Genomic DNA, 23,668 nt, shown 5'->3' with positions numbered 1-23,668 from the left:
TAATCCTGGTAGTAGTCCAATTGTTTTTAAGGGTAATAGTGATTACCTTCTCCTCCCATTCTGCCTTTAGGCATATCAGAGAGCCCTCTTTCCTGTACCCTCGAAAGGATGTCACCTATGTTGTAGGGAGCCAAGGAAGCGCACAATGTCCGTATCTGTGATGCTTTGTGGAGCGCCATCCATATATTCCGGAATAGAGTTTGTGCATCAAATGGCATACCATGTATTTTGGAGTACACTTCTTTGCATAAAAAGATGAATTCAAACGTGCCTTGCCTCTTGAGCATTGCAGGCCCTGCCAGCTAGCCATAGCCTGCATTTGACAGATCCATGGCACCTTCAATAGTGGCTGCATAGGCACTGGCGCCTCATCAGCCATGGCTTTCGCCTGTTCCCATCTATACTCCAATATTAAGTCCACCACTGACTAGATGTCATGCCACACCTGACAATAATACAATCTGAGAATGGCCAGAGCATTTGCTGCATTTATTGATGTAGCTACCACACAGCTAACTGTGTGCAGATTGCCTATATGTCTACAGTCACAATCCGGGTGAAAAGAGCTGGGAGTTATGACTCAGGGGTCTCCAACCTTTTGTGTAGTGAGAGCTACTTCTGGTCAGTGAAAATCTTCGTGAGCTACTAAACCCCAAGCGGTACAAAAGGGGGTGGTGATGGACGGAGCATCTGAATCAATCAAACACTCACACCCAGTCAAAAGATCTGGGTTTAATACATCACCGTTTTTTAGCCCACTCTGCCACCCCAAGCAACTTGTGCATTTTTCCAAAGGACCCCCCCTCGCCCAGCTCTACGGATATTAAGCCTAATTTCTTCAGAGCCACATTTGCAAATTAAGTTTTAAACTTGTAATGTAAAGACATGTTGTATAGGAGGTGTTTTGCAAGGTATGGGAGACTATTTGTGCTTGCAGTAATGTTTGTAGTAATATCAAGTTTCAAGTTTATTTGTATTATGTTTTGGAACTCCAACGAGGTCCACATAAAAAGATACACAATACAGAGTACTCGTTCAAATGCAAAAGACATTTACAAAATTTACCAAAATACAAGATAATCAGCACAACACAGTTAAAAGACCATCTAATAAATATCTAAAAACTTTTTAAAAAGTTAAAAATACTAAAACAAAACATTTCATTGGGGGGATTATATAAAGCGTGTAGAAAGGAGTTGGCAGTAAGAATACTTAATTTCAAGCATATTTGTCTCAGCAACTTACGCCGAGATGATCGAAGTACAGGACATATAAAGAGAACGTGTATACAATCTTGAGTAAACAAGTTACAAAAATTACAAATTGCCGAACAACCATACCACCTAGCCATAAGATTATTTAAGGGCAGCAGATCCTGCCTCAGGAGAAGCCAAAACCGCCGTATGCCGTGGGATAAGTTTCATGCGACATAGGGTTGCATATGTTTTAATACGCAAGTATCAGTAAGAGGAGTGACTCCCTTCTTTGCGAGAATGGACTCCCTGTCCAACCTAAAACTGAGATCCCATGAGGCCTGTTTCAAAAGTGATTTTAACTGGCCGGCAGACAGGGAAAAAAGCGTACTCTCCTCCAATTGTAGAAGGGCTACAGCCCTTCTAAAATTCTTTACAGTTAAGGAGTACTCCCTTAAGGAGCCCAGCAATTCATTCTTCATCAAGTGTCTCAAAGTAATATCAGAAAAATTAACAATAAAAACTAGCTCACCAGCCAATAAAATCAGCCTGCAAATAGCCAAAGAACCACAGACAAGTATTGGCACAACCCACCAGCAAATAAAATCGGCCCACAAACAGCCAAAAAAGCAACCAATACACTGCTCTGTCAAGCCAGCCTTTAGGGCAGGGCCTCGATCACCTGTTGCTATTCCCACCCCACTGGCCTCTATTATGGTCCTATCAAAATGGCATCACTCCCACCATGTACATATGGTTTAATAGTCAAATATAATGTTCCACATTTAACAATTGTGGCCATATAGAAGAGTGCATTACAAACAGACATACTTTGATTGCTCATGGCAGTGTTGTTAGTTAGATGGAATGGAAAGTTAGTTATGGTAAGGGGCTGATTGTGGAAAACAGCAGTTGCCCATATGATCATACATCCACCATTTATAAACTTGTTAAAAAAATTAGCCGCTTGCTAACAGAACTGGACCAGAGTTGAACAGTGTTTTTTTTCCACCCTCATTTTTCATTAACATTAGCTCGTGCAAAGCCCGACCTTTATTGGTCAGTGTGAGACTACAAGTCCCAGCATGCATAGTGCTATGGGCTCAGAAACAAGGCTGGCTGAAAGTCATCCTCATGACATGGCACCTCTTGACAGCCATAAAACCTGCAGCCCCACCACACTCATAAAAACAGGCTAAATGAGTGTTTGAAAGGACACTTCTCGGCACTTCTCCGCTTTTATTAGTGAAACAAAGCCCACATGACTTGGTTCACAAGCTGTGGCCGCTCTGACGTAGCTGAGCAATATGCTTTAAAAAAATCAATAAGCAATAATAAGTTACCCAGCAAAGCCTGGGAGATGCAGGCCACCAGCCTTGACACAACAGACCAGACTTCATGATGCTTGCTGCACAGAGAGTCCCTTTATGCGGAGAAATATGGTACGACTGTGTGCGGACCGTACATCCGTCAGTCATAGAAACACCATTTATGCCCACGCCGCACATAAATCAGCAGGTCTGCTCTAAAATGACCTTACCCCTCTCCTGCCTGTATAGATGCCATCTTACCTGCTTCTTTGATCAAATATAAAGGTGGCAGGCTGAAAAGGCAGATGACACTGGACCTGGCCAGTTCAGTAATACTCGTGCCACCTGCAAACCTGCTCTGCACTGGCACTCGTTCCGCATAATGAAAATCACGGTGTCAGGGTGGGAAAGGCAAGGGGCGCAGACACGAGATGTGCACATAGAAGAGGAACTTCATCCTCCTCGGACCACCCGTCCCAGCTAAGCTCTCTTCCAGCATCATACGTAATATGAACTCTCAGAGCAAGACTTATTATCTTAAGTAAAAATGCTATCCCAGAAGAGTGGTTACAAAGCATGAGAAACTGTTGCATGTTATCAAATGTGAGAAATTAAAATCCATTGTGTAGCAAACAACTCTTCTGAGAATTAAGGCGCTGCAGTGTCCGAGGAGAAACTGAGGTCTGTAATACATACAATGTGGAAATCCAACAAGATGGAGAGAGCATCTTAAAAGAAATATTGCTTGACGTTATTTGAGAGCTTGACCCTTCACCTCTGTTTTTGAGGGAGTCTGTGCAGCTCAGCTCGGTGTGCACGAGATAAATGTCCCGAAGACCACAAGAGTGGTAAATTGCATGAGCTGTGTCCCCGGATGTCCAACATAGGCACACGAAGGCTTGATTCACGCTGGATTTCCACATAAAATAACTTTACAGACATTAGTCCTCTTTGTGTGACCAGCGAGAATATACACAGGTCTACAATCTCCTGGTAAAAACCTTACTGCACCGTTATTTTTTTCATAAGTGTGATTTTCTTTCTCCCCATTCCAAGTTTGACCAGTCGGAAAGGGTAGAATGTGGTTTTGGGCTTAATACAGGTGCAAACCCAAATGTTTTTGAGCCCCACATAAATTCCTCCAGAATATAAAACCAGTTGGAATATATGCAGGGAACTCAAGGCCTGAGAGTAATTTGTACAAACTGTAAATATCAAATCATTTAATTGCTGCCTCTTCCCAAAAATGTGTATCATGTTTTCTAGCAGTATTAGAATGATCCCATTTCGAAAGTTGGCCATCCTGTAAACTATGACTGCACGTGATTTAGTATTAATTACATGACCTGCGCACCGTTAGCTGCTTTGGTTTGAAAGTACACGAAGGGCTAGACTAGAGCAGGAGATGAGGGCCCGAGTAATTTTCTACTTCTGGGACAGGGATTAAAGGAGTTGGGGGTGTGCTCCCTGGATATATATATTTTTCCCTATGTACGGAGAACTACGAGCCACAGGAGAATTGCACGCTTTATTTCAGTATGACATCTCTCCACTAGTGCGCGTTTGACCGGGCGGCCATTATTTAAATTAGATGCTTTGTCGATTAGGGAGGCAATGTGAGTTAGAAATTTTAATGGAGCTGATCGAGCACGGCTTACCTGCTGCAACAATGAAGTATAAAGGTGGCAGGCTGTTCTCCTAGGCAGAAGGGGGCAAGGGTCCCGGCAGTTCTATACTGCTTGTTCCACCGAAACCAGCTGCTCCACCCTGCCACGCCTGCTGCTCCACACGTGAACTCCTCGCGTACAATGAAAAGTGCGGTGCCAGGGTTGGAAATGCAGGGGTCGCAGACACAAGATGTGCACGTAGGAGAGGAACGTCATCCTCTTCGCCCGCCCCGCCCCAGCCAAGCTCAAAAACTAATCTGAGCAGCTGCTTTGGGTGAAGGTGGGCAATGCAGCCCCAAAAATAAAAGCCTAAATATCCCAAACAACACCAAAGGGCTACTAAATTGAAATGCAAGTGGCACGAGCTACTAACAGGGTCTCTGCGAGCTACCGGTTGCTCGCGATCGACCGGTTGGAGACCCTCGAGTTATATGTTTATTGGATCAACTCTTGGAGACTGATTCTAAGGGGGAATTTATTTGGGGTGCTGTTTAAAAAAGCTTGTGTGTAAGCAGGTGCTCTATATTTCTTTTCAAGGCATGGTACAACTACCGGAACTGTGGCTGGTGTGGTCATTAGCTATAGCCCCACTTTCCACACAGTCAAAGATAGGGACTTATATTACCATCTTCCTTGGTTACACCTTAAAATCATATAAGAAGCACTCTACGGCATACATCAAAAGATCAAATTTTTGAGCTGCCCTTTTCAAGAAGCCTGGCATTGTCGTCCCATGGAGAACCAGATAGGGGTGGTATTCTATCTTTCTCTTATGGCAGAATGAAATTTCTCAGCCCCTCATTGTATTGATGGCCACTATCCTTGTATAAGTCATTTTCTTGGACCTCACCTTCTTCCATATTTTTCTGATTCAGTGTCTTTATCATTAAGCTGTGTGTTGTTCTTGCTGTTTAAATGGGTTGGAGGCAAATGGCATAATGCCAAAGAAGGAGCAGATGGTGGTAATTGAGATTGTGGAAAGTATGGTGGTTATGGTTCAAGAGGATTTTGCGGAGGTAACACTCAGGAGGTGTGGGGGGCTGAGTGTGATGATACTGCAGCTGTGCCACTAGCTGCTGAAAGTTCTCAATGCTGCAAGGTGCTCAAGAAAGTTAAAGGAAGCTGCATCACAGGTAGGTGATATCAAAAGTCTTAGGGGATTATCGTTGCTCAGGCTGCTACCCTCCAAAGGAGGACCTGGTGAAACATACTCCTCATAGCATTGTAGGTCATGGAATTGACTTCTCCACATGGCCATCTCCCTTACCTTTCCTCATATTCTGAAACATACTGGATGTTCAGCTGTGTTGGGATATAAGCTGTATCCATATCCTGTTCCACTTGGTGGATATTGGCTTTCACTTCCAAATTCAACATATGGGTTGATAAATACATTGACACCTCCAGCCGTGACTGCAAGTAGGAGACTGACACCTCCATTTACAATACAAATGAAATGTCAACTGACATTGACAGGATCATCAACACTATCACTTCTGGTACTGTTAACAGAGAAGGTGTCAACATGATTGTTGCTGAAGTTGTCATTGATGCATCCTTGCTGGTGGCGGAATCATTTGTGACTGTGCTGAAGGTGTTGTAAACAGAATCTTATTGCTCGATGACAGGATGATCGTCCAGAGTGTGACAAAGACGTTCACAGAGGATGTGGTCATTTATAAAGAGGCTGCTGTCATTAGCCAAACTGGCACAGAAAAGCACTCTGTTGACTGTGATTTAGGCAGAAAGGCAAACCGAGCCTTTGAAGAGCTTGTTTTTTTTGCACCATCTAGTGTGCAGGGTGCTTGGGAGTTTTTTTAAAGACTTTTCTGAGGAACAATTGTTTTTTACCTTTTTGGAGCCCAAACAGGCGTCTATTTAGTGAGTTCTACTTCTCAAAGTTTAACGGGCTTTGTTTCTTCAACAACCATGTGTAAGTGCTTAGAGGGGCATTTTGCTTGGAATCATTCCTGACAAGGGCAAATCTTACTTTTGAGTAGATTTATGAGATGGACATAGAAAATAAAAGCACTGTCAGTCAGTCAGTCAAATATCTTTATTCGATTATTTAAAATCATAAAAGAGCGAGCAATACACGGGAACATTTCATCATGACACATAATATAGATCAAAATTTTGTTTAAAAAAACCCCTAAAAACACGTTATACAAAATAAAATATACAATAATATTTAAAAAGAGTAAAATCAATAAAATATAGAAGGTACACATTAGTCAGAGACAGAGTGTCTAATACTAAAACGATGCTTATTTATACGTGCTCCAGCGACCAAAAAACTAGCAACATGAAATGCCACTTTTAAATTCGATAAAAGTTGCAGGAACAGCATAGCTGGTTTTACCTGTGTAAAACCCATATTGCACAGTATAGGCAGCAAATATTTTTTTCTACTCTCTTTGTAATGACCGCAGAACAGGATAAAATGGGTCGTGTCTTGAATAGAAAAATGATCGCAGTCACATGGATCAGCGTTTTCAGGTCTAGACCACTTTTTAAAATTGCCCAGGATAAAAGGAATCAAATCAAGACGAAATCTTGTTAGAAGGAAACGGTGGTATGGTTTATGTACCGAAAAGAGATACGGTTCCATACCTGGGACAGATGTTAACATGCAATGTTTCCTGACCGTAGATTTATTTAACTCTGTGACTTCCCTTTCCGAGACATAACAATCAGTCAAAAGGTTTTTGACTATCTTTATGTCCTCGTGATTTATCAAATGTGGGGAAGAAAAAAGCACTGTAAATGCAGATCATCTGTGCAGATTTTTGGGGCAAGTTTTGAAAAGAACTGTTCTCCTCCGTGCTATGACGACAGTAGGTATTTTCTCCTCTAGGCCAGGAAATATTTATATAAATACCTAACAAAGAACCCACAGTTGAGTGGAGCTCATAGTTGGGGCTGGCTGTCATCCAGAGAAGGTAATGATGTTGAAAATACAAATCAAATTAAAAATTATAAAGCAACCAGCATAGCTCTTTCCACATACTCACTTGCACAATTTTGGTACAAATGTTAGCTATGGTGGCCTGCAAGGGGAGAAGAGACTTCAGCATATCCACATCACTGGCTGAAATTTGGATTGTTTCAGAAATATTGGATGTGCTACTAAACACACATGGCTATTGGGCTGATGTCCATTTTAACACAATTTATTACAATTGTAAAATTAGCAGAGATTCCCAGACTGAGGACGGTTCATTCATGGAATCTAGGAAAGCTCCAAAGCTTGAGAAAGTGTTCAGTCTTCACGAAGCACCCAATGTTGGCCTCCTTAAACGTACTTTTTCCCTGTAGAAAGAGGTACAGGTGGTAGGAAATATCTATGGCTGCAATGTACATCTGTAATAATTCAGTCTGTATTCCTTGAAAGTCACTTATGCCTCTGCTCCATCTAGACTATGACCACACGTTCCAGAAGAGCTTTGAAGACTCTTATGTACTACCCTGCTTATGGCTCTGAGTAATGCCTTGCAACCTCCACCCAATATTTACAGAATATTCTTATGCCCCATCCTCCTCCGCCGCTCTCAACTCCGCTACGCTTTCCTCCCTTCTCTCTAAGGGATATGGTTATCCATGAATGTGGGTGCATTACAAATGGTTTAAATAAAATAAGCATAAAGTAAAATCTTACATGCCAGCTTGGAGATCAGAGATTTCTGTTCTGGTAAACGGGTCCCTTGCTTATTTTTCATACTTGTATGAAAAGTTTCCAGCATTTGTGTCTGGAAGATGATGATAGCAATGTTTTTAACAGACGAGGCATTCTTTTGACTTGCAAAATCAACCAAAGCATCTATCATTGCATCAGCAACCAACGATGGATTAACTCCTCCTTGACCTGTCATAATACAATGAAAAAATAAGATGATTAAAAAAAAGTCACCATTTATTTTGTCCTTTGTTAATATTGATCAGGTCTTAGGTACCACATTTCCAATGATTTAAAGGTCTTTGTAGGGAGTTGTAAGTGAAAGCAAAATTGTGCTAACTTTCCTCTAGAAAAAGATACACAAACACAATATTCAACAGGTGGATACATTTAAAAGAACCATATACATCTCCAGTCAACTAAACAATCAATTATTTTAACACAACTTGATTGGTGAGCACCACATTAAATGAACGGCAATAAGGAAAATGCTACTTACCAGCATGCATCTGTTCTTGGCACGTAGAGCTGCAGATTCATATACTTTTGCATAGATCGTCATCTGGTGTTGGGCTTGGATGTTTGCACTTGTATTTGTCCTGGAAGAAGTCTTTGTATTCGCAAGGTAGGTGACTCCTCCCTAGGATGATAGTACGCATGGGCATCAACTCCATCCTTAGATTGTTTTGACATAAGGGTTACGATGGAGTAGTAAGAAGTAGAAAGAGATGTAAATGCGTAATGTATCTAAGTAAGATAGTACTGGAACAGATAGAGGTATCCGGGTGGGCGTATAAGAATCTGCAGCTCTACATGCCAAGAAAAGATGCATACTGGTAAGTAGCATTTTCCGTTCGAGGCATATGAGCTGCAGATTGTATACTTTTGCATAGACTGTACAGCAGATACCTCCTTAGAGGTGGGTACCTATATCTGTTGCAGCGGATTGAAAAAGTGTTCTTAATACAGCCTGGCCCACACTTGCTTGTTGTTTTGCCTGCACATCTACACAATAGTGTTTTGTGAAGGTGTGTGGTGTAGCCCAAGTTGCTGCTTTGCAGATGTCATCTAGGGGAATGTTGCCTAAGAAAGCCATGGAAGCCCCTAGTTTGTGTGTGGAATGAGCTCTAGGAGGAATGGGTAGTGTGTGTTTGGCTTTCATATAGCATATTTGGATGCATTTAACTATCCACCTTGCAATTCCTGCTTTTGAGATGGGATTGCCATTATGAGACGGGGAGAAAGCCGCAAACAGTTGTTTGGTCTTTCTAAAGGATTTTGTCCTTTCAATGTAGTAGAGTATTGTTCTTTTAGCGTCTAAGATGCTCCGAGGCTTTTTTGGGCTTCGACAACTTTTTGGAGTCTGTGGCCTTTTTCGGCTCTGGTGACGTTTTGGAGGTCCGAAGCCTTTTGCTCTGAAGATTTCTTCGGTTCCGATTCTTTGTCATTATGCTTCGCCGCCGAGAGCTTTGAAGTCGACAAAGAGTCTTTGCCTCGTGGCTTCGGTGCTGGGGAGGACTTCCCAGCACCGCAATGGGGTTGATTTGAGCCCGAGTCGGAAGGCTTATGTTTCGGTTTCAGAGCCGGGCCCAAGGGCAGGGTGTCTGAAGAATGTTGTCGGTGTCGACCCGAGTCGGAGGGCGAGGGTGTTACCGGGGCCTTCGGTTTGTTTTTGGGGAGAGGGGGTTCGCTACTCACGGACCGCTGAGCCGGGGTGACTGTCTCCTCATCAGCGTCAGAGTCATCAAGCTTCGGAGACGTAGAGGTCTTCTTCGTCACCCGATTGTTCCGGCTGGATTTCTGGATCAGCTCCGAAGACATCCGAATCAAGCTGCTTCCGCAAGACATTTTGTGACGTCAAGCTTGACGATCACGGATGGTTTTATTCGACCTAAACGATGCACAGGCCTTGCAGTTCTTTTCTTCGTGCTCCAGGGAGAGGCAGAGATTGCACACCTCGTGTAAGTCTGTGTGTGGGAACTTAGCACCACACCAGTGGCATTTTTTGAAAAGGAGTTCTTTCCATTGATTGCAGGCGTGGTAGGCAGAAGTTTGTTTTGAAGATGCGCGTCGATAAGGGGAGCGCGATCGAGACAATACTGTTGAATAGGGAATAGCACGTCGAAGGGGGATTTGCAACTGATATCGACCAGGAGCAAAGAAATGTACATCCGAACCCGATGGTGGAAAAAAACTATCTAAGGATGGCATTAATGCCCATGCACACTCTCATCCCAGGGCGGAGTCACCTACATTGTGACTACAAAGACTTCTTCCAGGACAAAAACAAGTGCAAACATCTGAGCCCAACACCAGATGGTGATCTATGCAAAAGTATACAATCTGCAGCTCATATACCTCGAAAGCATAAGTTACTACTTGTGTAACGATATATCTGTAAGAGACATTAGTTAGTGATAGCTTCCTTACCTTAGAATATCCCCAGGCATCAAACTGGATCCGGAAAGTTTTGCTACCAGTACCCCTGCGCGTCAGTAGGTGGCGTCGTGCGGCTCCGCGTTCGTCACTGGTGTCGTATGCGCCGGGATGACGTCACGGAGAATACTTAGGCGCCACCCATGCGCGCTGACGTCAGTTCTGTGCACGACTTTGAGCCAGGAACGCAGAGCCATGCAAGAAAACGACTACTGGTGCCATGAAACTAGGGCCCTGAAAGGGATGTCCTTAACCCTGGTAATCAGTTCGCAGAATGGGGAGGATGGGTGGGGCGGTAAGGAATCTATTACTAACTAATGTCTCTTACAGATATATCGTTACACAAGTAGTAACTTGTTCATCTGAAAGAGACACGTTAGTGATAGCTCCCTTACCTTAGAATAGATACCCCAGCAATACCAACCCCGATGGTGGGTCTGCATATAAGATTACACCAGAAAGTCACAGAGAACAGAACGGCCAAAGAAGCTGTCTCTCCGGACTTGACTGTCAAGGCAATAATGCCTGGTAAACGTGTGCAGCGAGGCCCTGGTAGCTGCCTGACAAATGTCCTGCAAGGGAACGCCGCGTCCCAAGGCAGTCGTGGCTGCTGTTGCCCTGGTGGAATGGGCATGCAGCCCCACAGGAGGCTCCTTCTTAGCCAAGGAGTAACAGGCTTTTATGCAGAAAATGACCCACCGAGAGATGGTCCGTTTGTGCAAGGCCCGACCTTTTTTGGCGCCCACGTAGCCAACAAAGAGCTGGTCATCCCCCCCCAGAACTGTAGTGTGCGGCTCAGGTAGAAGGAGAGCACATGTTTCGGGTCCAGACGGTGGAGCCTCTCTTCCTCTTTGGAAAGATGCGGAGGCGGAAAGAAGGTGGGCAAAGTGATGGTCTGCCCGATGTGGAAGGGCGTGACAACCTTTGGCAGGAAAGAAGGACGGGTCCTCAGAACCCTCTTGTCCGGATGAACAGAAAGGAAAGGAGGTTTAGAAAAAGAGCCTGGAGCTCACTCTCTCTTCTGGTAGAGGTGATAGCAACCAGGAAGGCAGTTTTTAATGTGAGAAGACGCAAAGGATAGTTATGAAGGGGCTCGAAGTGAGCGCACATCAGAAACGTCATAACAAGATTTAAGTCCCATTGAGGCATGATGAACGGCACGGGAGGGAATGTGTGCGTAATGCCTTTCAGAAAACGGGTAACACCCGGGGACTTAAAAAGAGAAGGCTGATCAAGAAGCCGTAGAAAGGCGATAACGGCCGAAAGATAACCTTTGATAGTGCCCAGAGCAGAGCCCTGCTGGGCCAAAGAAAGAAGGAACAAAAGAACCTCGGAAAGAGGGACAGAAAGGGGATCCCCAGCCTTCGATGTGTAGCATGCCACAAACTTGTTCCACCAGCAGGCGTATACCGTTTTTGTGGAGGGATGCCTGGCTGCCAGAATGACATCACAGACTTTGGGAGGAAGATCGAAAGCTGTCAACTGTGGCCGCTCAATCTCCACGCATGGAGGTGGTGGCTGGGCAGGTTCAGGTGGAGGACCGTCCCCTGCTGCTGCGACAGAAGATCCTCCCGAAGAGGCAGTCGGATCGGGGGATCGATCGCCATGCTGAGTAGCTCGGGATACCTGTATCTTTGTGCCCAATCCGGAGCCACAAGGATGACTTGGGCCCGGTAGTGCCGAATCTTCTTCAGCACTCTGCGCAGAAGTGGTATAGGTGGAAAGGCGTACAATAGACCGCAACTCCACTCGCGACAAAAAGCATCGCCGAGCGAGTGCTCCCATGGAAATTCCAACGCACAGAACTGATGACATTGCGCGTTCTCTTCGATGGCAAATAGATCTAACCAAGGCTCTCCCCACTGCAGAAAGAGACCTTGCGCCACGTCAGAGTTCAGACGCCATTCGTGATCCATCATGCACCGGAGACTGAGTTTGTCCGCTCTGGCATTCAGAGAACCTGCCAGGTGTTGAACCACCAAGGTACTGCCTTGATGTTCCAACCTTGTCCAGAGGCGCAGAGCCTCCTCACATAGGGTTCACGACCCCACCCCGCCCTGTTTTTGTTGCAGTACCACATGACGGTGGTGTTGTCCGTGAACACCTGCACTACACTTCCCCAGACAGAGGGAAGGAATGCTTTCAGTGCAAGTTGGATCACCTGAAGCTCCAAAAGGTTGATATGGAGCCGGGACTCCACCGGAGACCAGAGGCCTCTGATCTCCACCTCTCCCAAGTGGTCTCCCCAGCCCAGGAGGGAAGCATCCGTCATCACTGTGTGCTCCGGTTGGGGAAGGGAAAGGGGTCTGCCATTGACCCAATCGCGATTTGTGAGCCACCACTGCAAATGTCGTGCAGTGCCCTCCAAGATCTCTACGTGATCGGACAGGCTGCCCTGATGCTGCGCCCACTGGAACTTCAGGTCACACTGCAGAGCCCGCATATGCCATCTGGCATGTTGCACTAGCAGGATGCAGGAGGCCATCAGGCCCAGGAGCCGGAGGGTCATCCCGACTGAAACCCGGGATAGAGGCTGAAAGATCGGAATCATAGCCTGAATATCCTGTACTCACTGCTCGGGGGGATAAACCCGAAACTGCGTCGAATCCAGAACCGCTCTGATGAAGGAGAGCTTCTGAGAGGGACTCGGGTGCGACTTCGGCACGTTGATGGAGAACCCCAGCCAATGCAGGAGGTCGGCCGTAGTCTCAAGGTGGGTGACGATTGTCTGGGGTGAGCCCACCTTCAACAACCAGTCATCGAGGTAGGGGAAGACTGACACCACGGCAGGACTGGGATGTGAAAATATGCGTCCTGCAAGTCCAACGCTACCATCCAGTCTCCCGGGTCGAGGGCATCCAAGACCTGAGCCAGAGTCAACATCTTGAACTTCTCCTTCCGGAGGAAGCGATTGATGTTCCTGAGGTCCAAAATGGGGTGCAAGGCCCCTTTGTCCTTCTTGGGGAGCATATAGTGAGGATAGCAACCACGTCCTACCTCTGGCCCAGGAACGCGCTCGATAGCCCCCTTGGCCAAGAGGGCCATAACTTCCTGCTGGAGAAGCGCAAAGTGATCCCCGACATGCGGTGGAACTGAGGTGGCATGGCTGGGGGGTAGACTCGAGGGGGAGGGAGTAACCCCTTTCGATGAGTTGCAGCACCCACTTGCCGGAAGTGACAGAACGTCAGTGAGGAAGGTGATGTCGAATCCTGCCACCCACAGGCGTGGTGTGCGACCTGAAGCTCAGACTAGGAAGGTTTCGAGGTGGACGTCGAGGGCACAGAGGTGCAAGTAGACTGACACTCACGCGGGCCCCCGGAGCCACCCCAGCGGCCTCCCCGCCCACGGGTGCGCTGAGTTTGGTTCTGCGCAGGCTTTTGGCTGAAAGAATGGGCAGCAGCACCTCTGCCATGGCCACGAAATGAATGAAAGGTAGGCGTGGCCGAGCGTGTGGTGGAAAGGCCCAAGGACTTGGCCGTAGCTCAAGAGTGCTTAAAGCGCTCGAGTGTAGCGTCGGCCTTATCACCAAACAGGTGCGTGCTGTCAAAAGGCATGTCCATGAGAGAGCTCTGGATGTCCAGGGAGAACCCGGTGGACCTCAACTAGGTGTGGCGACGAAGCGCCACGGTCGTGGAGATTACCCTACAGAGGGAGTCCGCGGTGTCCAAGCCACAACGAATGGTGAACCTAGCCTCGTCCATACCCTCAGCCACAGCCTGAGACAGCACAGCCTGGACCTCCTTCGGGCACTGAGGCAACACCTCAGCCACGGAATCCCACACCGCATGGGAATAGCGGTCCAGTAGGCATGCGGTGTTCACTGACCGTAAACCTAAGCTGGCCGAAGAGAACAACCGCTTGCCAAACTGCTCCAATCTTTTAGAGTCCTTATCCGGCGGAACCCTGGGAAAGGCACTCAGATGAAGAAGCTTGAATGACCAGACTCTCAAGTGTAAGATGAGTGGTCAAAATGGCAGGGTCACCCGGTGCCGGGAGATGACGCCTGACGACATTCTTATCCACAGGGGCCCCTGTGGCGGGCCGTGACCAAGTGCCCAACAAGACTTCAGTGAGGGCATCATTAAAGGGCAGAAGCGGCTCCGATGAAGTGGATGCCGGTTGGAGCACCTCAGTGAGGAGATTAGTCTTCAGGGTCACCGTGGGGAGATTGAGGTTAAGGACCTCAACAGCCCAAAGGAGCACCACCGTATATGAGGTACCTTCCTCCATAGTTGGTGAGGAGAGGCAAACCCCGCATCAGAGGAGACGTCAAGGCCGCTGGCCTCCTCCAAGTCGTCCACCCAGTCTTGCTCAGAATCACACTCAGACCCTTGCCAGTCATCCTCCTCCGCCGGCGCTGTAGGAACAGGCCTCGGCGGCGGGGCTGGGATCGGGGAAGAAAGAAACGGCACAGGGTCCCAATCGGATCCCAGGCGGGTACAAACCCGCCCGGGAACCGGGGCAGAGGTGGAACCAGCCGTATCCACTGTGGCGACTCCCGCGAAGCCGAGGGGGGCGTTTGGCCGACAGCATGGAACCTCTTGGCGCCGAGGTTGGATGCGCCAGAGGAGTCGATGGACCAGCAGGATCCTGACACGGGACCCCGGGGCCCGAAGGCACACCGGCGGGAGCCCGAGGCCAAGGGTGAAGACTTTGATCCCGAGGAGCGGTGATGACGGCTCAGTGAGCGGTCACGGGAACGACCCCTGGACCTCGAACGGCGCGGGGAGAGTGCCAAACTTCAGGCAACTTTCGGCGCTGCTCGCTTAAGGCCTTTGGGCCATAGCCCTACAGTCCATAAAGGACCAGGAGTCATGGTCGCGCTCCAGGCATTAGAGACAGACGTCATGAGGGTCCACCACCGACATATTGCGACGGCAGGTCCCGCAGGACTTAAAACCAGGCATCCCTACTTGCACCAGAGAAAACCAACACAAGACAAAAGTCTCCAAAAGATTAGTAAAAAAATGACTGAGGTACGTGCTCTAACCGGATCTGTGCTTACTCGCACGGAAAAAGAAAGAACTGATGTCAGAGCGCATGGGTGGCGCCTCAGTAGTCTCCGTGATATCATCTCGGCACAACCGACGCCAGCGACGGACGCGGAGCCGCACAACGCCACCTACTGACGTGCAGGGGTACTGCTAGCAAAACTTTCCGGATCCAGTCTTACGCTTGGGGATATTCTAAGGTAAGGAATCTATCACTAACGTGTCTCTTTCAGATACATATTTTCTCCATAATGCACCTATTACCTTTTTTGTTTATATAAAATGTGTTTCGAAGTATTATTTGTCAGCTCAATTTTAATAGTCATTTGTTTAATTTCATTAAATAAAAATCACAATAAAAGTACAGGGAAGTTAAACAAAAAACAATTATATGCCAGATCATAAAAATGTCCTTAGTGCAGAAACTGAAAACTATTTTAATCGTAGCATGATAGGTTAAAATGCATAATAGCAGGAACAGACAAACTAGGGGGAAACAACACTAAATGCTTTCAGTTAAAAAAAATGATCTTTATTGATAAAATGTATACCACTTCTATTAGACACATAATTAAATCATCTTAGAAAAACATGTACACATTTTTTTTTTTTTTCATTTCTGTTTGACAAACTACAGTTATGTATATTTCATGACACACCAAACCATTTTGCTTGAGATACATGAAATGGAGATCGGACCTACCTCTTTAATTGTTTGACTAGCATACTCTCCAAACACAGTTTATAAGTATTTACACAAAGTGGTATTTAACGTACTTCAGAACAATTTTTTTTAAATATCCTCCGAATCCCCCAACAATAAATCATACTGAGATTCTTTAGGGACTGTATATATTTGCCAAATTGCAAAATAATTTACTGTACTAAAGGAACCACTACCATTTTTATTTTTTTAGAAGTAGATCAATTAACAATACAGATAGAGCAGAAGAGTAGTTCATGATACAGTAAGACAGTAATTAACATTGTATTTTGAAACAATAATACATGAAACATACATAAGTTTTTTGAAAACCTATTTTATTCAAGTTTTTTATCATCATACAATTCAAAATATAGTTTGCATCCTTCGTAATCATCCAATACGTCTTCATATTATCTCAACTAACCCCCGGATCCCTCCCCCCTTAGGCTATTGGTGTGGGCACATTTCAAATATACATTTCACAACACTATATCAATTATTCAGGTAACGTTCAGAACACACTTCACACCGTGAGTATCACATGTACTTTCCTTATACATTAAGCCTCATCGTTCCTTCGTAATTCTTGCAGAGCCTGCACCAACACTTCCCAGGCCCTGGCCATTTCTAGAGCGTTATCATTATCTGTTCGTTTAGCCTGTTGCAATCTAATGAAGCTCTCACTGCTAGCCCATTTACATAATTCTGATCTCTACCGCCTGCTCGATGGCCCTTCTCTTGACTTCCAGTGCCATGTTATTTCCCGCTTGGCTAATAATAACCCTAGGTCGATGAATTTGCTGGTTATTTTGGTTTTGGATGTGTGTGGGAACCAGTGCAGCAGGCATACTGCCATGTCATAATCCAATTGTCTATCAGTTACGTCGTTTAGGAGTTCAACTACCTCTGCCCAATATTGCCTCAGCAACGGGCAGTTCCAGAGCATGTGCTCTAGTTCCGCACCCTGTTCTCTGAAACATACATAAGTTAACCTAAAATACATTAGTTTGCCTACAAAAAGCCTGGGGGTATTTTCAATCACTTATTACAACAATTTTTATTTTACTGATAAAAAGTATATCACTATCAACCTTGCCAGTAGGCCCCAAATTAACCCCCCTCTTTTCTTTACATTCCTCCCATTAAACAGAGATCATTTTCTATATGTTAGCTTGATATAGAGAGGTTCAGTCATTGTTGAAAGGATGGGGGATTGAGCCATTCCGCAGCTATACATATTCGACCAATAACAATACGTACACAGAGTGAAGGGAGAATGAAGTTAACAATACAATGACCTATCATAATCGTCTGTGGTCTCGGTGGGATTGTAATCCCAATCAGAGAGCTAATGAATTTAAATATTTGCATCCAATACCTCTAACTTGTACAGGATGTAAATCTATGTTATATATTAGCACATTTTTTCCTAGAGCGAGGAGATTGTGAGATGGCCCTGCGACCCAATCATCATAACCTAACAGGGATGTAATAAAGATTAAAAATTGTTCTATTGTTCTAAATTTTAAGATTGGCAGAAAGCAGAAACAAGCCACCTGACCCAATAGTGTCCTTTAATGTCAACTTGCTCCAAACTCCAGTTTAGTCTACAACTCTAGTTTTGATTTGGCCTGGCTAGGTACTCGCCCTTGCGTTCCATAAATACTTTATAATAGCCTTTGAGCCTGTCTTTTGTGTGGCTATTTTTACCTTGCAGTAGCTCATTCTTTGTCATAGACAACTCATCCTTGTGTATTTTGCACATGGAGTGTCTAATCTGCAGATATTTAAAGAATGATTGCTTTGGCCAGAGCAAACTCTCACTGCAGATGCTCAAAGGAGCTGATTATCTCATTGCTATAGACTCCCACTAATGTTTAGAAACCTGCACTTTCCCATACCTTACAATAGTTGTCTCTGAAGGTTTCGTGAGAATAGCTTTGAATTCAACAGGGGGTTATACCGATTGTATTTCATAATTTTCAACATCTTAACTACATTTTTCCACAGCCTGCCAGCACACCCTAATGTCCTAAACTGTACTCTTTTGTAGTTATATTTAGCTAATGTTGAGTAAAAGCTAAGAGCATCATCACTTACCAGATATAACTCATAGACGGTATCTCAGTTGATTTCAATTTATGATCTAGAATCAAAGTTCTGATAAGAATTAATGCTGTTGCATGTTAGTAGCACTTGCTTTTAAAGAATCCCTATCTTCCCTAATCAATAGCCTGCTTAAAACATTTTAGTGCCCTTCTGGGTTGTTTATAACCCCACGCAAAACTACTGCAGATTAAGTCTAGCTTTTTAACCCAGTTAAATGTTAACACGAGGGGAATCGCCCTGAAAAAATATAAACCTGTTGGAAAGATCATCACTTTCATAAAGTTCCAGAGAACCATAACAGCCGGATGCAAGCTGCTTAAACATTTGAGAGGGTTCTCTGTCATATTCAGAAGGGAGTCATAGTTTGCTGGTATTATATTATCAACTTAGGGCATCAGATTTATACCCAAATACGAGACTGTCTCAGTAATTCTGGGTTCTTGGACCTTACAGGAATAGTTTGGCCATATTTGAGTTTTGCTTTTGTTCAACAGGTAGCCAGACACCAAGCATAATTTCTGTGGTTCGGCTTAATAGTGTCGTTGTTCAATCATTTGAGTATAAATGCCTTAATGTATTTTGACAAAAGCAGTGGTGAACACAGTCAGCCCTGTTGTGTCCCTCTTTTCAGTTTAATGCCTCACGATTTCAGAGCCATAATTTGCAGTTTTGCTGTGTTTTTTTTTTATAAAGGCGCTGAACAGCCCTAAAGTAAGATCCTCCAACGCCCATAAGCCCCATGACCTCCCAAAGTCAGGCCCAGGCAATCCTAGCACAAGCCTTTTCTGAGTAGAACAGGATCATTGCAAGCGGCAGCCCATGGCTAGCTGCTAAATCAAATAGAGCAATGGCCCTGTTAACAAGATCAGTGGTTCCCCTCCCTGCCAGGTACAAAAACATGCTGATCGGGGGAGACTATGATCACAATGATCCTGCTCAAACATGTGGCCAATATATTTTAATGCATTTTAGTCTTACTATTTTTCAATGACATGGAGTGATACGATCCAGGATTTGTGGCCACTTTATTTTTCTTGAGACTATTATTTTTGTACTTGTCCAAGATTATGGAGGATTATTACTAGCTTGTATCGACTACAAAATGGCAATACAGGTCCTGATTAGATGGAAAAAAAATGTTTATAAAACTCTAGTGGAACGCCATCAAGCCCAACCACCTTACCAGCTGATGACATTATTGTCATTTTAATTTCTTAATCTAGTTTAAGGCCAATTTCTTCACTAGTTATAGATGTAAGGTCTAATTTGTACAAAAGTGTATTCATTGCATTGGGCTCTGGGCTATTATCTTGTTAATGGACCATTGGATAAAATTTCTGTTGTGTGCAAGGTTTGCTTTAAATGTCAATCATTCCATCTGTATTATTTTTAACAGCTGTTGTCTTAGCTTAAGGGCTAAAATGTTAACCGTGCTAGTCCCAAATTACTAAATCTACAATTTATGTGCAAACGTTTTAGCGGAGACTTCACTATACCATCTATTTAAATTACCTTTAGCAACCCTAATTTGTTCCCAAATGTTTAATTTTCTGGATCCTTGTTAGTGATGGCTATCACATATTTCCTCTTAAGACTTATAAGTTTGGCATCTGCTCTTGAATCTTTTTCTGATAATATGCTAAGTTAGCTCTTGTTATGGCCTTTTCACATGGTTTTAAAGGATTCCCACTCAATGCCAAACTCAGCTGAGCCATATATTCAGGGTCTAGCAGAAAAGGTCATTCAAATGTCCTCTTGAAGTAGATGATCAGCCGAATTCGATATCAAGCACTATCAGGCAATGATCCAATAAGACTTCTGGATATACCTGTATAACTGCATCCTGTAATAAACACAGAGCAATCAAGAAAAAATGCAGTCTAGAACGCTTCTCAGGGGTATTGTATAAAATATATACTTGCCCATGGGACACATTGCATTATAAATCTACTTGTCCTGTAATAAAATCCACGTGTCCCTTTGGTGCCACATGGTGTAGAGACAAATTATTGCAGCAAGCTCATTATATAAGTGCTCTGATAATAACCTCTCTGATTATGCCAGGCGCATCCTATAGTAGTATGAATATTAGCAATTCCCCTATTTTGCCCCCTTTCTGCAGTTCTACATGGAGGGGCTGGAGGTAGCGGTAAGCAATACTTACAGGTTTGGAATCCCCTTTGGAATCTGTGGAAACCTACTAACATAAATGTTTTAAGGGTTCTCACTAGCTCTTCTCCAATCTTTTTCCATACTAAACTTACTCCTGACAATGGCATTAGTAAAATTTCTTCCAGGGTTGGGAAAAAGTGATTGGAGGGGAAATGAACTTGTAAACGTGCTACTGATTTTCGAATGAGCAAATCTCCACATTCATATTTGCTCTTGCTAATACGATTTCCTGCCTACTTCTCTAAATTCCTGTGAATTTATGAAAGCCACAGATCTGCAGTAATGAATAGGTGATATATACCATGGCTGCCATTTTGTGACTTTAATAATTGTGCCCCTAATTAGGTCTGGAGTTATTCGATATTATATTTGCATCTAATCAGAAAACATTCTGTGAGCATTATACATAGCCTCATATGACTAATCTTTGCAAATATGTGTACAAAAAGGTTGACCTCTGGAAATCTCCCCCAACACCCCCTCCAATGGCAGAAATACAGTAGTAGGACCAGTCGGTGGATTTTCCACTACTGGACTTGTTGTCCCATCCTGCTCAGCAGGTCTGCAAAATAGTTATCTATTATCAAAAGGTACTCTGCCAGGAGATATGTCTAAAGGTGAAGACAACAAGCAAAAACAGCCCGTCCTTCAATCATGAACTTGACTTCCACATCTGGTTGGAAAACAGAATGTTTTCTTTAGATAACCCTCACCCACCAGGGCTTCCGCTTAGTGGCATGCTTAATCATTGGGTCCTTCCCGTTCCGCTTCAAAACGGGGTGTGCTGCGACATACGAGTTACGTGGGAGCATTTATAGGTGTTTTATAATAGATAAATACATATATAAAGAATAAGAGTGGGGGGGCAGGTTGTGGAAAATTAACAATACCTGCATAGTAGGAAAAAATAATTTATTCGTACCTCTAGTCTGTATGGTTGAAAAACGAGGAAGAAATAAAGCTTGATGGAATAATGTTCCTGAGTTTCTAAGGGTCTACATGTTTCAAGCCATACCCCAAGGATTTTCACCAGAACCATGGATCTCTACTCTACATTCTAGCTGTGAAACAACTGCATTCTAAGGAAAGAATATATACAAATAGCACCTTTTTGGTGTTATGTCTGGAGGATCTGTAATTATACAATGAGAAAGTTAGTTTGCCAGATTTCTGGCTGTGCTCCAAACTCTATACATTTGTTATATAGAGAGGTTTATGCATGTTGTATTTATTTATAAACATCACCTCTGTGTAAAACCTGGGATAGTTTAAAACGCTCACATGTCCTCCATGAAGTTTGGTTCCCCTGGGAGGGGGTGATAGCGACGGCCAATTGTCCTGTTCACAGGAGCCCCTGTGTTGGGCTTGGATCAAGTCTCAAGCAGGATGTTAGTAAGTGCCTCATTGAAAGGGAGTAGAGGTTCTGATGGGGACACTCCCAGCTGAAGCACTTCCATCAAGACATTAGTCTTAACTGCCATTATGGGCAAACTAAGTTCCAGGACCTTAGCTGCCATCCACACCACCCGAGTGAATGATGCTTCCATCTCCACAGCCATGTTAAGGGGAAGAAAGCGTGCCAGTATCTAGAGAAGTATCCAGTTCACTGGCTTCACTCAGATCCTCACACCAGTTCAGCTGATCCTCAATGGGCTGGTGTTCTTAAGGGTCCAGCGACCACTCCCATTCTCCCCCAAGCCCTAGCCTATAGGAATAGGGCTCAGGCTCTGGCCTGGAAGGCATGCCTGAATCTACATCAGATGACACTCATCCGGCTCCGTGTGGGAGTCGGGGATGAGTATTGGGATGGCACTGCCACTGGGCAATGGCCTCTGGATCGGTGTTGGGGAAGATCAAGGTGGCACAACCGGCATTGACCCGAATCCATCTGTTGATCCTTGGGTCCGACTGGCTTCAGAGGTGTGGATCAAGTAAGGGCCCCTCTCAAACCTAAGGGTCCCAAAGGCGCACCGGAGGAAACAGGCAGCCTAAATATGAGGTGCATGGCTTCATAAAATTCTTTTAATTGGGCCGGGGTGCTACGGTTACTGGAAACTCAGGAAGGCTCGGTATCGGTCCAGGCGCGGCCTCAAATGCAGAGCCAGGCCTTGAGAGGTGACGATCTCTTGTCTGCCGACAGACGAATTAAAGTCAGAACATTCTTCTACTTTTTTTCTTCTTGTAGAAGCAGGACTTACTTTAGTGGCTCAATGGTTTGTACTGCGACGACAACCTCGGACACCAGGACCACTCCCGGAGGACCTCAATCCTCTCACTGCCACACGTCGAAGTGCTAGATGTTTGAGGGAGCGCTCCCTCACGGCCTTCAGATTCATGTTGCAGCAGTTGGGACAGGCCTTCGGATCATGATTCTGTTCAAGGCACCAGAGGCAAAGAAGATGTGGGTCCATCACGGACGTCTGCAGGTGACAGGCTCTGTGGCGCTTGAAGCTGGACCTTTTCAATGACATACCTGCCACACAGCCGATAGACCTAAAAAGGATTCCACAAAACATTGAAAAAAGCTTTATGGAACAAGTGACTAAGGGGTAGCTCTTCCCAGATCTGCACTGATTGGAGAAGAAAGAAAAGAACTGACAGCACGCCTGGGTTGCACCTATATAGCCACGGCGAACATCACTTCTGGCGCAGACGACACCAACGAGGCCATGCAGTGCTGAAAGACGCCACCTACCAGCGTGCAGGAGTACTGCATAAGAAACATTTCCGGATCCAATCTGACACCAGGGGATAACTTAAAGGTAAGGAATCTGTGCCTGGAAGCCTCTATCAGATGCATCAATTTTATATGAAAAGGAGATAACTCACTCAGCATTCAAATGTGTAGGGCCTTTATTCACTGGTCCTCTGTCTAAACTGAGACCATGATTAAAGGGTAACCATTAGTACCATTGTTATACCTGGCATCCTTGGCATGGTTCCCCCAAATTGTTTCTATCAGACCTCCTGCTTTACTGACCTCCTTTTCGCTGGCCTTAGGATTGTGCACACTTTACCAATGCTAATCAGTGCTAAAGTGCTTGAACTCTTTCCCTAACACAAGATAACATTGGGTCATTCACAATTAGCAAATTTAATTTACCTTAAGACCCTTGCAAAGTGCACTACCTGTGCCCAGGCCCTGTAAATTAAATGCTACCAGTGGGCCTGCAGCCCTCATTGGGCCTCCCACTGGAATAGCCCTTTAGACGGGTCTCATGCCTGCCACTGCTGAGCCTGTGTGTGCAGTTTAAACTGCCCATTCGACCTGGAAAAATAAACCTTATGTCTGGCCAAAACCATCCTTTTAAATACATATAAGTTAGCCCTAGGGTAGAAGATAAGAAGCAACTCATCTGTTGAGCAGCGCATCCCACAGCAGAATAGACATCTCCTCAGCTGAATGGC

General features: G+C 44.9%; 1 protein-coding gene across 1 annotated transcript in view; it reads right to left on the bottom strand.

Moving 5' to 3' along the window:
* LOC144823688 (protein mono-ADP-ribosyltransferase PARP14-like) overlaps window positions 1-23,668 on the bottom strand; it is a 924,605-nt gene that overhangs the window by 266,724 nt on the left and 634,213 nt on the right. Inside the window, exon 14 of the mRNA XM_078682423.1 lies at window positions 7,829-8,035. Within this exon, the coding sequence (XP_078538549.1) occupies window positions 7,829-8,035 (207 nt within the window). The remainder of the gene's footprint in view (window positions 1-7,828; window positions 8,036-23,668) is intronic.

Source organism: Lissotriton helveticus, chromosome 3_1, assembly GCF_964261635.1.
Source record: "Lissotriton helveticus chromosome 3_1, aLisHel1.1, whole genome shotgun sequence".
Taxonomy (NCBI): domain Eukaryota; kingdom Metazoa; phylum Chordata; class Amphibia; order Caudata; family Salamandridae; genus Lissotriton; species Lissotriton helveticus.
The sequence above is the reverse complement of the archived record's forward strand: the minus strand, read 5'-3'. Positions and strand labels throughout refer to the sequence as shown.